The sequence below is a fragment of the Notolabrus celidotus genome, chromosome 4 (genome assembly GCF_009762535.1).
Source record: "Notolabrus celidotus isolate fNotCel1 chromosome 4, fNotCel1.pri, whole genome shotgun sequence".
Taxonomy (NCBI): Eukaryota; Metazoa; Chordata; class Actinopteri; order Labriformes; family Labridae; genus Notolabrus; species Notolabrus celidotus.
Window position 1 is genome coordinate 10,952,077 of NC_048275.1, and position 19,384 is coordinate 10,971,460.

At 43.0% G+C, this 19,384-nt stretch overlaps 1 protein-coding gene across 2 annotated transcripts in view; it reads left to right on the forward strand.

Annotated features, from left to right (window-relative positions):
* Positions 1 to 18,809, forward strand: part of slit1a (slit homolog 1a (Drosophila)) — a 112,286-nt gene extending 93,477 nt beyond the window's left edge. The window contains exons 21-37 of one of the 2 annotated variants that reach the window (XM_034682406.1): positions 1,610 to 1,742; positions 3,197 to 3,265; positions 3,347 to 3,418; positions 3,533 to 3,604; positions 9,309 to 9,380; positions 10,846 to 11,009; positions 11,110 to 11,231; positions 11,345 to 11,442; positions 11,545 to 11,684; positions 11,790 to 11,883; positions 12,013 to 12,150; positions 12,257 to 12,485; positions 12,672 to 12,802; positions 12,913 to 13,067; positions 14,065 to 14,353; positions 15,202 to 15,413; positions 15,506 to 18,809. In XM_034682406.1, the coding sequence (XP_034538297.1) occupies positions 1,610 to 1,742; positions 3,197 to 3,265; positions 3,347 to 3,418; positions 3,533 to 3,604; positions 9,309 to 9,380; positions 10,846 to 11,009; positions 11,110 to 11,231; positions 11,345 to 11,442; positions 11,545 to 11,684; positions 11,790 to 11,883; positions 12,013 to 12,150; positions 12,257 to 12,485; positions 12,672 to 12,802; positions 12,913 to 13,067; positions 14,065 to 14,353; positions 15,202 to 15,413; positions 15,506 to 15,744 (2,429 nt within the window). In that variant the 3' untranslated portion in view covers positions 15,745 to 18,809. Of the gene's footprint in view, positions 1 to 1,609; positions 1,743 to 3,196; positions 3,266 to 3,346; positions 3,419 to 3,532; positions 3,605 to 9,308; positions 9,381 to 10,845; positions 11,010 to 11,106; positions 11,232 to 11,344; positions 11,443 to 11,544; positions 11,685 to 11,789; positions 11,884 to 12,012; positions 12,151 to 12,256; positions 12,486 to 12,671; positions 12,803 to 12,912; positions 13,068 to 14,064; positions 14,354 to 15,201; positions 15,414 to 15,505 lie in introns of both variants that reach the window. The other variant, XM_034682404.1, reaches the window with a different exon arrangement.
* Positions 18,810 to 19,384: the final 575 nt, after the last annotated feature.

The following is a 19,384-nucleotide window of genomic DNA, read 5'->3' on the forward strand; positions in this document are numbered from 1 at the left end:
AACAAACATTAAGTGTTGCTGCACATGCATCCAGTCACAACAGTCATTATATCATTCATACGCTTGTGAAAATAAATATGTTTTCAGTCTTTTTTTTAAAAGTGGAGACAGTTGTGATGGACCTGAGGTCAGCAGGCAGTTTGTTCCTTAAAGATGGACCACAGTAACTAAAGGCCCCTTCACCTAAGGATCCTGGTCAGGTTATACACTGTGAGCAAGTCAGAGATTTACTGGGGAGCTTCATAAACAATGAACATTTAAGGAAGTTGGGACATTTTCAAGATTTGATATCAAATGTGTAAAATCATGGTGTTTGAAGTATCATATGGCTTAGTCTTAGTATTCAGTCAAAGATAAAGACGTTTGTGCATACGTAGCAATCATAATTTGACAAAGTTTTAAAATCTAGAAGTGGTACTCAATGAACTTGAACTGCATCATTCTCACAAACACCTGACTGATGTATCCTAATTTGAAAGTCTTTAAGCTGCAAGACTTCTCTGCTCTGACATTGCTGCCGCTGCCCTATAACACTACAGTGCTCAAACTTTCAGCCCCACCACCTCCTCAGCATTCACCTGCAGTCTCCTTCTATAGCTGGTTTAAAATATAATGTCATCACTCCTCAGATTTCTGAATGTAAAATACATCTGTGAGGAATGATGAAGTCGGAGCGTGGACGCCAAATACAAGCAATATTCTGCTGCTGCAGTTTCACATTTCAGTCCATTAAAACGTGAGTTATCTCACTGAAATACTGTTTCTGAGTCGAAGGGGCCAACTCCTATTCCTGAGTAAAAGGATGTGGCTCATTCTGCAAAGATAGCATTCCCATTACTTTTTTCCCAGATAAACATCAGCCTATCAGAGTTTGAATCTGCTTCTTTCTCTCTGTGTACTTATTCACACTGTATCCAAAGTTTTGTGGCGGCTCCTCCACTTTAAATGAAGTGATCTGTCTCACTGAAAGCAGATAAACATCTTCATTATAGCAGATAACCTCCTCTATGTGTGAAACTAACCTGTCTGTGTCTGACTGATGAAGATTTAGACTGCACTCCTCTCTGCAATACGTTATGAGTGGGAGCTGCTTGAAGTGTCTAAGATCATCTTAAATAATGGCCGCTATTGTGCGACTCCTTTGTTTACTGAATAGATTGCTACTCAGCAGTTCTTAAGCTGCTGGTCGATGCCAGGCTGAGTGGAGCTATTGAGCTGTTTGCCTTATTGATCAGTCAGCCTATTTGCACCTGAATGAATGTTAGACTAGTCTTCAGGCCTCAGGCAGCTTCCATTCTTTCCCTTGCCGGTCGATATTACATTAGTGAGGCTCTTCTTTTTCTCTGTGCTGCTTTACTTTTCACATTTTTCACTTCCTCTTCTTTCATTGTCTCAATGCCTTTCCATCAGCTTTAGGGATTATGCGGTTTAGGCACTGCTTCGCCTTTACATTTGCTATGTATATTTCACTCCGCTCTCTTTCTCTGCCAGGGATGACAGCTCATATTTTGGCTTTTCTTCATGTCTTTTCAACCCTCCTCCTGGTCATTCCTCCTTCCTCTTCCTCTCTGGTGTCTGAATCTGTTTTTTTCTCCTCTTTTTTTCCCAGGCCAAGAGGAGTCAAGCTGCGTGCCCAGACCTCAGTGTCCCAGTGAATGCACTTGCCTGGAGACTGTTGTGCGCTGCAGCAACAAGCACCTCCACACACTGCCCAAAGGCATCCCCAGAAACGTGACTGAACTGTGAGTTACTGCAAGTTAATTATGTGAATTGCATTTTTATCTTATCAGTCGGAGTTCCAGGCATCATTCTTCCTTTTCTTGGCTATGAATGAGGCAAGTCTGGGAAGGAAACCAAAGGAGGTACTATACAAAGGTAGAGAGGAGCTGAAGAGGAATGAAAGAGATAAGAGTTAGTGAAACAGAGGAGGCGAAGTGAACAGATCTCATCATCTGAAGAAGAAGACGAAGGAGAAGGCGAGAGGAGTCAATAAACCCTGCAGTTATTCTCTCAGACATTCTTCTCCTGTGTTCCCTGCAGCCCTCGAGGCTAGCACTGATGTCACTCTCTCACTCAGAGCCAAGGATCAGAGTGTGTGCATGTGTGTGTGTGTGTGTGTGTGTGTGTCTGTGCATACTTGTGTGAGGGCCAAAAGCCCGTCCACAGGAGCACAGGGGAGCAGGAGGACATTTTAATGAGCACTTTTCAATGGAAAGGGGAGGGAAAGGAATAGGTCTGGAACTTTCCAATACTGCTTTAAACGGTTCTGACTAACTCACACACATGTGCACACACACACAGGGATGCACACACACACACACACACACACACACACACACACACTGTGCAAGCCTGTAGGCCTGTCATTGTCCCAGCAGGTGTGACCAGGTGTGCCCCTCTATTCTGGGCTTTCATCTAGTCATCTGGAGAGTTTGCTACTCCATCATTATCCCAAGTGTCCTCTGCACCGTCATTACCTATCATTACCTCTGAACCCAGAGGCCCCTAACTAACCAGTGAGCAACACCTCCCCCCCTTCCTCCCCCCTCCTGCTGTCCCACCCTGAGTACAGTCAACAACAATAGCAGGAGAAAGGCCTGCAGCTGCACTGAGAGGGAACAGACCCCGAATCAGCCATTTATCAAGGTGACAGCCCTCTGGTAGCACTTTGTGTTAGCAGTCAGCAGGGTGGTTTCATCCCTGCAGGCGTGATGTCAGCCGTGGCGGCTCGTACACATGTTAACACACACATGCATGAAGGGATGCTCAGTGGGTCACATTCAAGAAGAGCTGCTGAAGAGAAAATTCATTTAAATGTCACTGAATATAAAACATTTGCTGCCTTTGCCCACTGAGTCAGCCAAGTGATGCATTAACCTGTGTGTCTGAAAAATACAAAGTTGTGCCAAAATTATAAGAACAGTTGTTGAAAGAAAAAACTGCAGATTGGTGAAACATGAAATGAATTTGGCTGCAGCAGCATGAGAGAAAGTGTTTCAAAGAGTGCTGTCCTGCATCACCTCCTCAAGCTCTCGACTAAGCTCTAAACTCTATTAAGTTCATTAAGATCAAACCAAACCTAGCATACAACAAATACAATTTCAAATGTGTCATTAATTCAACTTTAAAACAACAGTTTTTTCATCAGAATTCTAAAATGCTTCAGCTTACTGACTGGTTGTGTCTCTTCCCTCAGGTACCTGGATGGAAACCAGTTCAGTGTCGTGCCAAAGGAACTATCTGCCTTCAAATACCTGCAGCTGGTGTAAGTGTTTCCCTCTTTGTCTGTGTCCCGTATCTCTCTCTGTGAAAATCCGCATACCAAACCTTTTCATTCTCCTTCCAGAGACCTGAGCAACAACAAGATCAACTCTTTGACCAACTCTTCCTTCTCCAACATGAGCCAACTCACCACTCTGTAAGTCCCAAACCAGCCTCAGCCAAGAGCTAGTATTTCACTGTGGTACTGACAGCAGGATGGAAACAGCAGAATTTTATCTACATACCATATGTAATTATTTTTGCATTGCAGAATCCTGAGCTACAATTCTCTTCGCTGCATCCCCAAAATGGCCTTCGGAGGACTGCACTCTCTGCGACTGCTGTGAGTTTAAAATTATATTTTATATGCATGAATATATCGTACATAGATTGTATGGAGGACGTGGATACACTCTGCAGTTCCAGGCAGTGCAGCAGAGCCTTAAAATGTTCCTGAAGTTTGGGTCACAGAAGAGGTCAGCATGTTTGGAGCCAGAGAGGAAAATGACTTTACTTCTCTGTTTATTTATTTCATCAGGGAACATTTTCCTAATGAGTTGATGGTCTTAAATTCCAGTTATGGTTTTGTTTCATGCAGCATGATCTTCATGTCATTACATGTCCTTGTTGTCGGTCTGAAACCTCATATCCCCAAAACTACAGCTTTTCTGGATATTAAAAAATCCATCACAAGTCATTTTTCATCAATCAATCAATCAATCAATCAATCAATCAATCAATCAATCAATCAATCAATCAATCAATCAATCAATCAATCAATCAATCAATCAATCAATCAATCTTTATTTGTATGGCCCCAAATCACAACAAACATTATCTCAAAACGCTTTTACAAACATAGGAAGTCTAGACAACTCTATGTCAAATTATGAACAGAGACCCAACTTCAAGACAGGGTAAGACTCAGTCTGACCCCACCTTAATCCACCATGAGCATTGCACATCGCAGTTTATTTAGCTAGTTACACTGGCGAGGAAAAACTTCCTTTTAACAGGCAGAAACCTCAGGCAGAACCAGACTCATGTTAGACAGCCATCATGCCTCGACCGAGTTGGGTCTGGAAAGATAGATAGAGGGGAGTAAGAGAGAGAGGTGATAGTGATGAGACGAGTAGTAGAAGCTGTTGCCGCTGGAGTCCAGCACGTCCGTATCAGCTGGAGTCCAGAATGTCCGCAGCAGGAGGATGCCTACGGCAGCTCAGAGGGACCTACGAGACAATGGAGCTCAGGGACTCCAGAAAGGTCTATGGTTAGTAACTTTTAATGGGACAGGCAGAGTTTTTAATACTTTTCATTGGCCGAAATTGTGTAATGCCCACTGACAGGTACTAAGGGTGACCAAAATATTACAGTATTTGAAAAATGAATAAATAAGGTAATATGGAGATACAAGGTTTTTGCGATGATATGTTCCAATAATGGTACAATAGAGCAGGGCATGTCTCAGGCCAAGGTTACCTGCAGCTTATAAGTCATCAGGAACCTGTTAGAGTAACAATGCAAATCCCTCTTCTTCTCCAAATATGGTCACTTCCTCCTGCTCCATGATATAATATAATACTACATCAGCAGAAATGCCAAACTCAAGGGTTTATAAGGGTGTTCAGAAAACAAATGGTTAAATCCCTCTTCATCATAAGGTCTTTGGTGTAAAATAAGTGTTTGATCCTGATACATCAGTCCTAGAATCCTATTTTTAATACCAATAGTTACCTACCAGTGGTGCGTTTCTCTTTTTTTCATGCAACTCAAATGTTTTAAATGTTTCTTTGTTGTCACATAATTTTGAGACAGCTCTCAAAACAGAAACTTCAAGGCGGAAGCAACTGAAGGCGACTCACTTCCCTCTAAATGAGTTATTACCAAGGATATTTTTGCAGCCTGCTCTGACTACAGAGGCGCTGCAGCAGATGCTGAGAATCTTTGATTGACTCCAGAGTACTGAAACTGTCTAAACAGTTATGACAGCTTCTGAACACTCACCCACACACACACACACACACACAGACACACACACACACACACACACTTACACACACACACACACACACACACTCACACAACCTACGACCTATTTTCTGTTTAAATGTTGCTCTAGCTTCTAGTCTTGCCCGCACCTCGTCTTCAGACATCTGCCCAGCCTGCCCGTTCACCTCTTAACGCCCTGAGCTCATCACCGCCTCTTCAACCAGGGGGCCAAACACGCCCCCACAACCCGCTGTACAAAATCACTCTGACACTGATTAGCAGAGAAAGTTTTGCCCTGCTAACCGTAATGGTTTTGACTCTGCCTCCAGGCTTTTATGAAGTTATGAAGTCTTTGATTGTGCACTCTCAGTGCTCCCTGTGGAGGAATTGCTCTGCTAAATAACTGAAATGTAGAATATAAATGTGTTGGACACACAGATGACGACATTTAAGCAATCTGGGGAGCTGAATTTAAAGATACAGCAGCTAGATGTCCTAAACTTTAACTCAAACGTACAGTTCAGTTATGAGATAGAGCAATAGAGACCAGGCCCAGCAGTATTCCTTATGAGTTATGAATTCATCTGTGTGTGTGTGAATGTGTGAGAGTGTGTGTTGGTGCATATCGTACATGTTTGTCATCCCCTGGCTCGGTGCCTGTTAGCATGTGTGTGGGAGTAGACTTATTGGCCTTCCATGTGTGCTCCTAGCAGGCGCACTTTTTACTACTGACAACAAAGCTTCAACAAAGCTTCTTTTTTTACGACAGGGTACGACTAAAGCCCGATCATTACGTGGCACAAAGCGTAAGAGCCCTTTCAGCATGCAATGAGAGTGAAGCTCGGTCATCATTAGCCGATGCCGCCATGCTAGCCCCGGACGCGCTGCTTTGATCCCTAATGAAGCTGCGTCCGTTATTCCTGCTCTTACTCACTCACGCCACCTTCACTTTTAAAAAATACTCCCTGTGTGAGTGTGCTAGACGCCATGTGAGGCCCTCCTCACACACACACACACACACACACACACACATCTAAGCACAGACTGTCTGGACTACCTTGCTGTCTCAATCAGACCAAATGAAGCAGAAAACTTTGATGTCTCTGCTGCTGCTGGTGTGATCAATCATAAGCCTCCCATTAAATGTCAATTGGTGCCATGGCTTTTTTCCCATTTTTTTTACTGTGCAGCACTCTGAGGGTGCAACAAAACTAAAGCGACAATGAGCTCCTTTTAATAGTTTCGACTTTAAGACCCACCAAAAGGTTCAGAGTTCAAAGTTGGAAGCTTCACAGAAACCGCAGAGAGATGCAAAAGCAGGCTACACGCAGGACACACTCACACAAACACAGAGGTGCCAAAGCCTTTATAAAGCTGCACCTTTGGCTTTACAGAGCAGTAAAGAGGAGAAGAATCATTAACGCTCAGCTTCAAACACACCCGGGGTCTGAGCCTGGCACAGAAGTGGTGCAGTTTGGTGCAGCTTTACATACGTGTGTGATGGTTGTGGTTTTGAGCTGCGATTAATAAGCTGCTAATTGGCCTGCTGGGTATTAGGTGTGGGGTGAGTGAGCTGAGACAGCGCTGAAGGGCGTGTCACGTTAGGGTTTGGGTGGGAAGCTGTGAGAGAAGAAAGTGATATGTGAAAGAGTGTGATGAAGGGAAAGAGAAGAGAGGAAATTCTGTAACAAATAGTCAGAGTGAATATATGTTGGATAGAGTCCCAGGAGTAAATTTCAGTCTAACATGGCAAGAGCTGCTGTGATCACAGACCACTCACAGAATGAGTAACCACTATCAACTGGTTACTGGATTAGTCACAAACCCTTAAAAACAAACAGATACAGTAAATAAAACAAGTCAAGACTAAATAAAGCTACTTCGGTTAAAACATGTGTCTCTTGAAATCTCCTCAGAGGACAGAGGACTGCCAGTAAGGAAGCTTCAATTCTAATTTCTATTAATGTCCAAATAAACTGACAAAATGTACAATTCTTGCCAACAATTTTTTGATCTCTAACAACAACAGGAGTTCACTTTTGCTGATCCCAACTACTCCTCATCTTTCTCTATGACCAGAACACAGACATTCTTCACCTGCAGCTCAATGATTTGTTTTTATTTCACGCAAGAGCAAAACATCCTGAGACTGATCAGAAGTTGTTGATATTTCTGCCGCCTGTGCATTTAATTCATATCAGGGTATAAATATGTCCAAAGTTTATAATCATCATCGGATGAAATTCTATTGCATGTTTGAGACAAGATTGTTTTCATTGCCCTGCCTTTCCAGAGATCAGTTGAGGTAGGTTAGAAGGAGTGATGTTGTGATGTACAGCTGTTAAAAAAAAAGGGGAAGTAAAGAAAACAAAGGAGAGTTTTTGTAAAAGAAGTGGATCAGGTTTCTTCCTGGAGACTCCCTGTCTCCTTTCTCCCATGAGATCTCCGCCTAGTTGGCACACTGCTGCTGACTCGATGCCTTCTGTATCTGAATTGTGCTCCAACTATGACAACAGAGCAACTCTGATAACTGTACTCTGATAAGCTCTCTCACATGCACATGAAGCAATTCACATGCTGCATCAAACCGTAACATCGTACATCTTTGTTTTTCAATTCCAGCTTGGCTCTGTCTCTTTAAACTGATCAGCTTAACTCTCTGTAACTTCTGCAGTGCGGTGGTGTTTCAGAGTCTGTTGATTCATCAGTTCTCATTATTCAGACACAGAGAGCAGACGTGTCATATATTGGTCCTGTGGACTAAGATGTGGTAACATTAGAGTGCGGTCAGCTGATGGTTGGAGGTGGTAATGACCCTGTGGATTACAGCAACCATTACTCACCCAGCCATTAAGCCGCGTTGGCTTGTCACCCAAAATAGTAAACCAACTACATCAAGAAGAACAACTACAGGCTCAGGATATTATCCATTCACACACACACACACACACACACACACACACACACACACACACACACACACACACACACACACACACACAATGATATACAAGCATGTCAATATACCTGTTAATCTGCACATACATGACATTACGCTGTTGTTTTCCCACTGCTTGTGGTGCAGATCTGTTACCCCCCTCCTTCTGTACACTTGCTGGTCATGCCAGCCAGATGCACACAGAAACCTGACACCGGTCTTTTCCAGTCTTACAGAGGCTCACGTCTCTGCCAGCTGCATGAGGCTCGACCAGAAATACATCCACCTACACCTCAACACAACACTCAAACAAACACCAATATCCTTTCTGGTATTTCTGCTGCATAATTGCCAATTATTTCCTTGATAAATGATGTTCTCTGTAAGGGTCATCGTTTAAAGCCAGCCCAAAAGGACATTCTTCTTAGTGTTGGATATATGAGTCAGACATTAGTTTAGCAATACTAAAACAACATTTCATGCTGAGTGTAGCTTCCAGGACACAAAGAAATGGCCTCACACAGCCTCCCCCATCTTTTGAAAACTGGCGTGGTATAATTTACAAAATTACTTTAATGGCCAAATCACCTTGTTGAGGGTTTTCAAACTTAATTTGAGCAAATTTGGCAGAAGAAAGAAAAAGCATTTTATCCAGAACGCCCTTCTTTTGTCAGATATTCTGATCTGCATCACATTTATGGGTTTTTTTTATACGTGCATCTCTTTTTTTATTTTCTGAGATGGAAAAACACCTCATTTTCAAATTGTGTTTTTTATTTTGCTCTAAAATCTGAAAAAAAAAAGATCATCCTGAGAGTTAACAAACCCACTGTGGTGACAAAACAAGCGAAGATCACAGTGTTCAAATATTTTTTGCTTGTCTTGTTTGAAATAAAAGAACTTCAAAGTGAAGAGAAAGCGAATTTATTTTTGTAGAAAACAAGAAATCAAACAACAAATGTTCACACAGGAAACACTTTGATGAACAAATGCTTCCAATTAAGTGGTTATCAAATAGTTACCAAACGACTAATCTTCAAACCTTTTCATCTTGTTACTTTGACAGATAAGTTTCATGTTCATAGATATAATTTTATTTCTTTATCTCCTCACCCCTCAGGTCTCTCCATGGCAACGAAATCTCCGAGCTTCCCGACGGCATCTTTAACGATGTTGCTTCACTTTCCCACTTGTAAGTATTCACACAAAAACAACAGAATGTGATGCTGTCTGAACTAACCAATGTCAAGTCTGCACACATGGAGACACACAGACACACAGACACACGCACTCCCAGGCACACAGGGGGTCTGCTCAGACAGCGGTAGAGTGTGTCTCACAGTGGCCTGTCTGTAGTACTCTTTGGTGGGCTCCATGTGAGCCAAAGCCCGCCCTTAATCAGCCGCAGTCCTGTGGTTACTGCAACACACAGACCCCTCTACTGTCTCATCTCCCTGTCATATCTCTGACACACACACATGCTCACATACGACACACAGATTCTCCACGGTCTGTGGACTTCAGTGTTTGTTTATTTGTGTCTGTTATTTCATGTGTAGTTGTTACGCAGGGATTTGGAGAGGTGAGTGAAACTACACAGAAGTAGCTCTACCTGCTGCCCTCTGCCACCCAGCTGTGATATCAGCATCATCCTCTGAGAGTCACAGATCGATAGACCTATCAGTGTCAGAGATGGAGAGGAAAAGAAAGCAGCCAAACAAAGACATTTTCTTGGAGAGCAGCAGAGGAGTCAAGGCTGCATGAAGGGAGGGATGGAGGAGAGCCATTGATCCACAGTCACAGTCAAGTGGCTTTCATGTTAGCAGATGTCAGGTGTCAGCTATTGGCCCGGCCCTGAAAGACGAGCTTGTGTTCTCTGGTAATGGAACAGCATCGATTCAGGGGTGTTTGTGCATCCAGCGGGAGGACAGAGCGGCATTGATTCACGACCACCGCGACAGAAGTGGTTAAGAGTGCCTTCTGTTAACAGCTCCGCCTATAATTGAGAAGCCTTCATCCAGATAACGTATGGCACAGACTGGCATTAACTTAAAACCTGTTTAATTCTCACAGCGGCTGTGTTTAAGTTGTGAAGTACACCAAGTTGAGTTTGGCATGGTTTGTTTCATGTAAAGTTCTAGAGACACCTGCTGGGGGTAGAGTGTACTGCAGAGATCTGTGACTGAACAAAGTGAGGCTGAAAATGAAAACACAGGCCATGTCTTCATACGTTTTAATATGATAGGTCAAAGTTTAGAGTGTCTGGATACTTACATGACACGACAGTGTGTCAAAACTAACATTAATGTTGTCAAAATGTGACCAAATGTGACATATGGTCATGTTTTCATCTGGTCATCCTTACCCACAATCCCCTGGAAAATGAAGATGTTTGAAAGAGAGGGAGAGCACTGACTGACTTTTATTCAAACTTTTTTTGGTAGGATTCAATTCATAATGTTCAGGGTGAAGTTTTATCATATAGTAATTTGTCAAGATTGAATGCATATTTAATGTAAACTGTTGTCTGTACTTTGTGAGAGCAGCTGCTGCACGTACTGTGGTAGAATAAATAATGTGATTTAGGGTGAACTTCAGCTGTCATTCCACTTTATCAATGAAGTTACTGACGCTGCTTTTTTCCTTTGCTTATTCAGGGCAATCGGTGCCAACCCACTGTACTGCGACTGTCGCCTGCGCTGGCTCTCAGACTGGGTGAAGACTGGCTACAAAGAGCCAGGTATCGCCCGCTGTGCCGGTCCACACGGCCTTGAGGGCAAACTGCTTCTTACCACTCCTGCAAAGAAGTTTGAATGCACAGGTGAGTTATCGTCTGAGACACAGCAAATAAGCAAGGTATCATCTCTGGCTATATTCATATGTATATTCATTCTGCTTGGCCTTGCCTTTCACAACAGGAGACGTGGACAATGCAGTCCTGGCCAAGTGTAACCCCTGCCTGTCCAGTCCCTGTCAGAACCACGGCATCTGCCACAGTGACCCCATGGAGATCTACAGGTGCAGCTGTCCTCCAGGATTCAAGGTCAGAGCAGAGCAGTGCTACCACCTGTGCACATCCACTGAAGTGTTGATGCAGCTCTTGAAATATGCTAATATATGGTAAATATTTCAATTCATCTCTTTTCTTTTTCTCAGGGCAAGAACTGTGAGACAGCTGTGAATGCCTGCGTGTGTAACCCGTGTGCCAACGGAGGAACCTGCCAAGTCAATGAGGATGATGAGACAGAATACAGGTGAGGAAGACAAGCTTTGAAATTCATGCAACAACAGAATGAAATCTTATTTATCTCTGAAAGAACCTGGCATGCTGACATCATGAGTTTGTTCTCTTGCAGTTGTGTTTGTCCAATGGGCTTTGAGGGCCCCACTTGCCAAATCAACATTGACGACTGTGAAGACAACGACTGCGAGAACGGAGCGACCTGCATTGATGGAATCAACAACTACACTTGTTTTTGTCCCCCCTACTACACAGGTACATGTATGATGCAGGAGTTAGCTCAGGGAGTAGATGCACTCCAAAAACGGAACTTTTCTTGGTTTTCACAGTTTAACAGCTGAATACTTTTTTTGTGTGCAGGGGAGATGTGCGAAGAAATGGAAGACGTGTGTGCTCCAGGACGAAGCCCCTGCCAACATCAGTCTACCTGCCTCATCACCTCCACTGGACCCAAGTAAGTGTTTTCTATAGGCAACATCAGATACAGCACAGCTTAATGACCCTTTATATTAAAATGTAGACGTACAAGGAAGTAGTTTTTTTCCCTGTGCAGCTTCATTCTAGTATTATGTGTGTGTTACAGGTGTGTGTGCGCTCCTGGTTACGTTGGTGATGACTGCAGTTTAGACTACAATGACTGTGAGGAGCATCGCTGTCAGAACGGAGCTCAGTGTTTGGATGAGCTGAATGGATACTCCTGCATCTGCTCTGAAGGATACAGGTGAGAAGAGAGCAGGTTGACGTGCTCAGGTTTGATTTGTGCTGCTGATGCTTTTCTAACATCGTCCTTCAATAAAAACCCTCCCTCGCTCTCGTCCTCTCTGTAGTGGTCAGCTGTGTGAGGTTCCCCCGTCCCCACTGTCCCTGTGTGAGCTCGCCGACTGCCAAAACAACGCCCCCTGTGTGGAAATAGGAGGGCGTGCGCTCTGCCAGTGTCCTCCAGAGTTTGGGGGACCTCGCTGTGAGAAGTTGGTCAGTGTCAACTTTGTGGACAGAGACTCTTACCTTCTGCTGTCTGACCTCAAGAACTGGCCTCAGGCTAACATCACCTTGCAGGTACTAACAGAGTGTGATAATAAGTTACATCTTTATCTACTTCAAAGACATGTTTTACTCAAAGACATGGACAAAGACCTAAACTGAATAAAAGTCTGATAAAAGTGGAAGCACTAATTCAACTTCATATCAGCTTTCATTTACCTGTTTAACTCAAACATACACTGTTAATGTTTTCCTCTGCAGGTGTCCACAGCTGAGGATAACGGTATCCTGCTGTACAATGGAGACAATGATCATATCGCAGTGGAGCTCTTCCAGGGTCATGTTAAAGTAAGCTATGACCCCGGCAGTCAGCCAGGACACGCCATCTACAGGTGAGGAACCATGCACCTTCTTATTACCCTCCCTGCAGGTGGATCCGTGTTGAAAAGTCTGTGTTTATTATTTTCATGTCTTATGTCAACTTTCTGTTTTCCTTCTCCAGTACTGAGACGATCAACGATGGCCAGTTCCACACAGTGGAGCTGGTGACCTTCGACCAGATGGTGAACCTGTCCATTGACGGGGGTCTCCCCACCACAATGGACAGCTTCGGGGCGGTGCGGCCCCTCAACGGGGAGGCTCCACTTTACGTGGGGGGTAGGGGCCCTCTCCAGAACACACCTCCCTCCTCTGCAGGCACTCTTAACTACTACACTACTGTCAATCACCCCCCCCTCCCCCTCGCTTTGTCACCACTGCAACCAAACCCTCCCCCCAATCATGCAACCCTTCAACCCCATCCTACCCAAACCAAAACCAAAACCAAAACCCAAACCCTGTCCTCCTCCCACGCCATCCCCTCCTTCAGTCATGACTGTGTTTGCTAGGGGCCACATATAATTAACCTGATAGAAATGTGTACAGAACTCCACAGTAATGAAAAAAACACTGTGACAGATAAAACAAAGCTCACTGAAACAACAAAACCATATAGAGCACAAACAATACAGAACACCACTTTATAATATGCTAGCTCTAGTGTCAGTCTAACTCATTTTTTACAGTGAGTGGGGTACGCCCTCTAGTGGTTGATATAAGAACTACCAGACACAGTCCCTACTCGGTCTTTCATTTGTTTTTGCATGGTTATACCAGCAGAAAAAAAGTTGTGGTTCTTTTTAGTGTGTGATTGGGCCACTCTTGAAATTCAAACAATTACTTATTGATCATTGATAATAGAAAGCCTGAATGAGTGTGCTGACATGCAGCCTCTTATTACAGTTTGCTCAGGAGTGGCCTAGAATCTGTTCTTTGTGTTACAGTATTTTCCTTTGCTTGGTTGTGCTGTGCTGTCTTTTTTTCTTCATACAACTAGAGGAGACATTTTTCCATTCCTCTTTGCCTGTTGCTGTCCTCTGTTTCAAACATGATGTGTCCAGTAGTGCAAATGCAAAATATCAGAATCACTTTGGAAAAGAGTTACAAGAGCCGTATTTATCCAACAAATTACTTCTGCATTTTTAGGACACACATGTTTGAAAACTTCTTCCTCCATTACTTTCATATCAGCCCTGTGTTAGCTGTCTGTCTGTGGTCTATTATGCACGCCTGCACATCTCTAAAGATCCTCTCTGTTCTCTCTCTCCTTCTTCAGGAATGCCGGTGGATGTTCACTCGGGCACATTCCGTCTCTGGCAGATCCAGAACGGTTCCAGTTTCCACGGATGCATCCAAAACCTGTACATCAACAATGAGCTCCAGGACTTCACCAAGACCCAGATGAAGCCCGGTGTGGTGCCGGGCTGCGAGCCCTGCAAGAAGATCTACTGTGTACATGGCATCTGCCAGCCTGATGGGGCCCAGGGACCTGTGTGCCATTGCCAGCCAGGCTGGGGCGGGCCGCACTGCGACCAACCTGCTTCCAACCCCTGCCAGGGCAGCAAGTATGTCAGCACATGGGATATAATGTAGAATGTACTGCATGGATATTACTGCCTATTGGCATGTCTTGGCATTGGCAGTGGAGGATAATTAGTCAACCATTTATTCAAACATACTGAGGACTTTTCAACTGATTACACAATAATATCAGTTTAATACTGATGCCTACAGATGACCTGCAAAAGTAAACCAGATCAGCTAAAAATAGATTACACTTCATATGAAGTTATCTGAATGCCTATCATCTCTGCCACCAGGTCGACAGAGTAATGCGTAGCCTAAATAAATAGACTGCATAGACTAAATAAACCTTTATTTATTTATTTTAAAGGGGCAGTGCATATTAATAAACATTTCAGCATAGCATCCATTTAAATATGCCAAAGTTAGCCTTAAGGCTCATTTTCACCACGTTATCCAAGCTACGGATGACTATTTGTATATTTACCAGCCACATTTCACTACTAGTAATATGTTATGCAGTCACTGTGTCCACAAAAAGTAGCTTCTGTTAGGATACAAATACAACAACAGAGTGTACAAATGTACAATTAAGAGAAAAGTACTTTGTAATAAAAGATATAGAAGAAGTTATAAAAAAAAATCAAGTTCTGATATAAAGATTGTTCTTTTTCTGAAGCATGCATTGTGCTTCAACTTCCTACAGCTTTAATGTGAGGCATAAAGCAGCTGGCTTTGGAGCATAGTGTGTGTAGAACATGGATGTAGTCTCAGTGACGTCCCTTACCTTCGTTTGTGCTGCAAATCCCTTAAACTGCTCCGTCAACATCAAGTCCTTTATTTTATCTCTAAAGCATGTGGTCTGATCAAAGTCTTCATGTCTTATTAGGTGTGTCCATGGAAAATGCATCCCACTGGACCCTGAGTCGTACCGCTGCGAGTGCGTGGAGGGTTACCGCGGTGCCCTGTGTAACCAACAGGGGGAGCTGTTCAACCCCTGCCGTCGCTTGAACTGCAAACACGGTCGCTGCCAGATCTCAGACACGGGAGAATCCTACTGTCACTGTGAAAGTGGTTACACTGGAGAGCTCTGTGATGCAGGTTGGTTTGCCCTTTAATCATATTGGAGAAAATACTACAATAAGTGATGAAGCAGTGTAGCAATGATTGTGGGTGTTTGTCCTCTTATCCAGAGTCGGAGTGTCGAGGGGAGCCAGTGCGCAACTTCTACCAGGTACAGAGAGGCTACGCAATCTGCCAGACAACACGCATGGTCTCCTGGGTGGAGTGCACAGGAGTCTGCGACTCCGGCGCCTGCTGCGCCAGCCAGCGAATGAAACGCCGGAAATACACCTTTGAATGCAGCGATGGAACCTCCTTCAGCGAGGAAGTGGAAAAGACCATCAAGTGCGGCTGTGTGGGCTGCATGTAGCACCATTCACTCCATTTTCCTGCCACTGCTACCGAGCAGAAGATAGAAGAAAGAAAGGAAGGAAGGAAGGAAGGAAGGAAGGAAGAGAGGGAACTGGAGGAACGTGAAGGAGGGAAAGAAAGAGAGTATAAAGAATATATATAAAACCTCTATCTATATATTATGGACAACAATGTTTGTAAAATAGGACATTTCCTCCCCTTCCAAGGGTGTGTGACCTACAGTAACACAGAGAAACCAACATCATGAGCAACAATGAAGAAGTGACAACAACGGCAACACAACCATTGTATCTGCAACATTGTTCCAAGGAGGTCCAGAGATTTCAAAGGTGTCGCATTCAGAGTGAGGCATCCTTCCAACCCAAATTACCCAGCGTGAATTCCCCATCCATCTGCAAAGCCTCTGACAGACAAACACCATCTACCATCTTTACTTCGTGGAGGCAGAGAGGACAGAGGGGTCGAGCCTGGCGAAGAGGAACCTTAGGAGAGGGGCAGAGAGAGAGACAGGAGAGGAACAGAGCGATGAGAGGAGAGCTGGACCGTTTGACTTGGCAAAGCTATCTTGAGTTGAGCTTGGCTGGGTTACCTGGACTGGACTCGATGTGGTTTGGGTTGAGTTTAAGTGGGTGTAGCAATTTTCTCTGCCAGGATACAGTCATCCATCCACACATGCGCATGTAGGAGTGAATAGAGGAAAGGTAGGGATAGAGTGGCACATATTGCTGTGAGGATGTCGTGGCTTTGAGGCCGGGCGGTCTGGTGTCACAGTTGTCTGCTGTGAGGTCGAATTGAAACTCCAATAAAATAGAGACTGCACTGACTGGCAGCACTGAAAAGGACACTCATACACCTCTCTGAAGTACATCATCACACATGCATGGTATACATACATTTACAGCAAACCAACCTGGCGCTGGAGGTGTCCAGTGTTTGTCAATCTCCCAGCATCCATTGCCTCAGGGTTAGGATAATTTGGATAATCCCACCCCCTTAGTGAAGAGGCCTGCTCCTTTGATGCCTGCAGTATTAAACTTGTGCAAACTGTTGCATGTGTGGAGAAGAGTTTGCCAAACAAATATGTCATGCTTCTTAATATCATTATAAATGTTCTTACGAAACAAAAGGTTGCAGAATCATCTTCTGATTTTTCTTTTGTTCCGTCTAATTTCTCATATTGATTTGATTTTTGTTATATTTTGTCTCATGGTGTAATCTAACTCCTTTAGCCGTCCCAGCCCTCCCCAACAACCCTTTATATAGAAATGCCTAACAGATTCTAATATATATATATTTGTATTTCATTTTGGTATAGTATTTTTCTATGTTAAAGAGTAAGTCTGTTTCTGGAAGCTTTGGGACTAGTGGAAAGGCATTCAGTTGGTTCCTTAGGTGTTTTTATTTGTTGATCTCATTTGCGCCAACAAGGTAATTAATTACATAAATTGGCCAAACATACAGCAGCTGGTTGGCCTTGTTGTATAGAAGGCAGTATTGGTCTAGAATTATGTTTAATAATGTATATGTTGTCTTCCATGTGAATATTACATCTAATTCATGAGAGTCTGTGCTTGTTTTTATTTATTTTATCTTAAGGTGTTTTCCTGTAGAAAGTGAAAGGCATAAATGGTTGCTGACTTTCAACTATTTTCAAAAATTTCAAAAAGATGAAAAAAGGCAAAATAATGAATAAAAATAGCATAAAAATCTGTGAGGTATTTGTAACATCACTGAATAGCGAGTTACGACAGTGTTTCCTTCTCTCCGGCTCAAACATTCCTCATTTGCTGCGTGAGCTGGAGAGATTAGAGCTGGGATTAAAGGACATCCCCCCTCAAATTGACCTTGTAATTACCATACCACACATAAAAGGCTTCTGATTGTTTTCATGTTTCTTTTTATTGAAGTGCTGGGCTGGATCTCCTTTATAATTTGAGAGATGTTTGCCGTAGAAAAAGAGGTGTTTTTTCGTTCGAGTTTAAAAAAAAAAGTCAAGCTCAACTGATCATAAGCTGCTGTCAAGCCAGAAGGAAAAGGATGAAGTTGCTTCCTTGGACAATTTTCATGTCAAAGTACATCATCCTTCATCTGTTCAAACAGGCGTGAAGCATTACATGCCTACAAGGGACAGATTATATACGAGAACGGTCTGGACATTTCAATGTGTGTCAGTTCTGACTGGCTATCCACACTAAAAAAGAAGACATGGTGCCAATTACAGAGAACACAACAGTCAAACCTGAATGTATAAATGTGTATAGATAAATATGACCTATGCTTATTCATGAAGTGGTAACTTTTAGCTGTTATTTAGTTTCAAATGTAAGATATAGAAATCACATACTGTTCAATAAGTGACAGTCCATCAGGATGGCTTAAGGCATTGTTCTCCCTGCAGACTGGGATTGTGTTTATCCATTTTGCTGATCTAAATGTTAAAAGTCTCTTTATAGTGTGAAAGGCTGCAGACCCAGATCTCAGCTCGGTACAATGCACACAAAGCCCCTACTCATACTGCTACCCATGTTGACTTTGTTTTACATGCTGTTGATGTGATCCAGTGTTGTACAATAGCATTAAAAGAAGATCTCATTAAGGATACTGATGAACAGTCACTGTAAGTTTTAGGCTTTGTGCCTCATAAAGGTGCATATTTAGTCCAATGTGGCTTTCTTTTCATGTCTCCTTTTCTTCCTCTGCACTGATCTGTACTGGACTGGTGCATTCAACTTCCTGGTAGACATCTTAGTGGTGCTTGTGCTATATTGAGATGTAATTCAGTTGTCTGGTCACATGACCAGAAACACAGAGTTTTCATCCTATGAACTATATACATAAATATGTTATTGTAAGCAACACAATGTCTCTGTTGTATTGAACTGGTGCAAAAACTTAAGAAATATCCCTGGTTGGGTTCTGTCTGTTTGTTTTATGTTACAGGATTGATGGTGGGATTAAACTGAAAACTCCCAATAATGCTGAATGTATGTAGTGCCACCGACAAAATGTTTACCAAACCTCCACTCTTTTTCATTAATTAAACTTAAATGTGTGTGCTTTTAAGGATGTGTTGTTTTTCTTTAACTAGGTCTTCCATTTTTTTTGACAAGACTTACCGCTAGGGATGAGGAAGTGAGCGATTTGTTTGGTGAAATAGGTAAGGAATAAAAGTGCAGCAAATAAACTCACCTGGGAAAACAGATACATTAAATAGATCAAGAAAGGAAGCCATCAAACAGACAGTGCCTCAGGTTGAAAACGTGTCAGCTCAGCAGTTTCAAGTATTATTTTAACAGCTCAAAGATTAAACAATGACCCACATGACTCTGCCTTGGACACCAGCAATATCTGTGAAACACAAACATCCCTGGTGTCCATGCTGGTAGGTTCAGTCTGATGCTCCTCTAGGTTTAGGTAACTAATAAGGCTTACAACTTAAAGACAACTTTAAATACAGGTTATACTGTAAACATGTTGTCTCTTTAAATTTAATTAGGAAACAGAATCTTTGCATTTAACAAAAAAGGTGAATGAATCACCAATTTCTGTATGTCAGATTTTTTGGTGAGAGGTCATTCTGCAGAGACTGAGGAGGCAAACTGTTAACCAATCTGCCTCACAGCAGGAGCTTCCTGTGG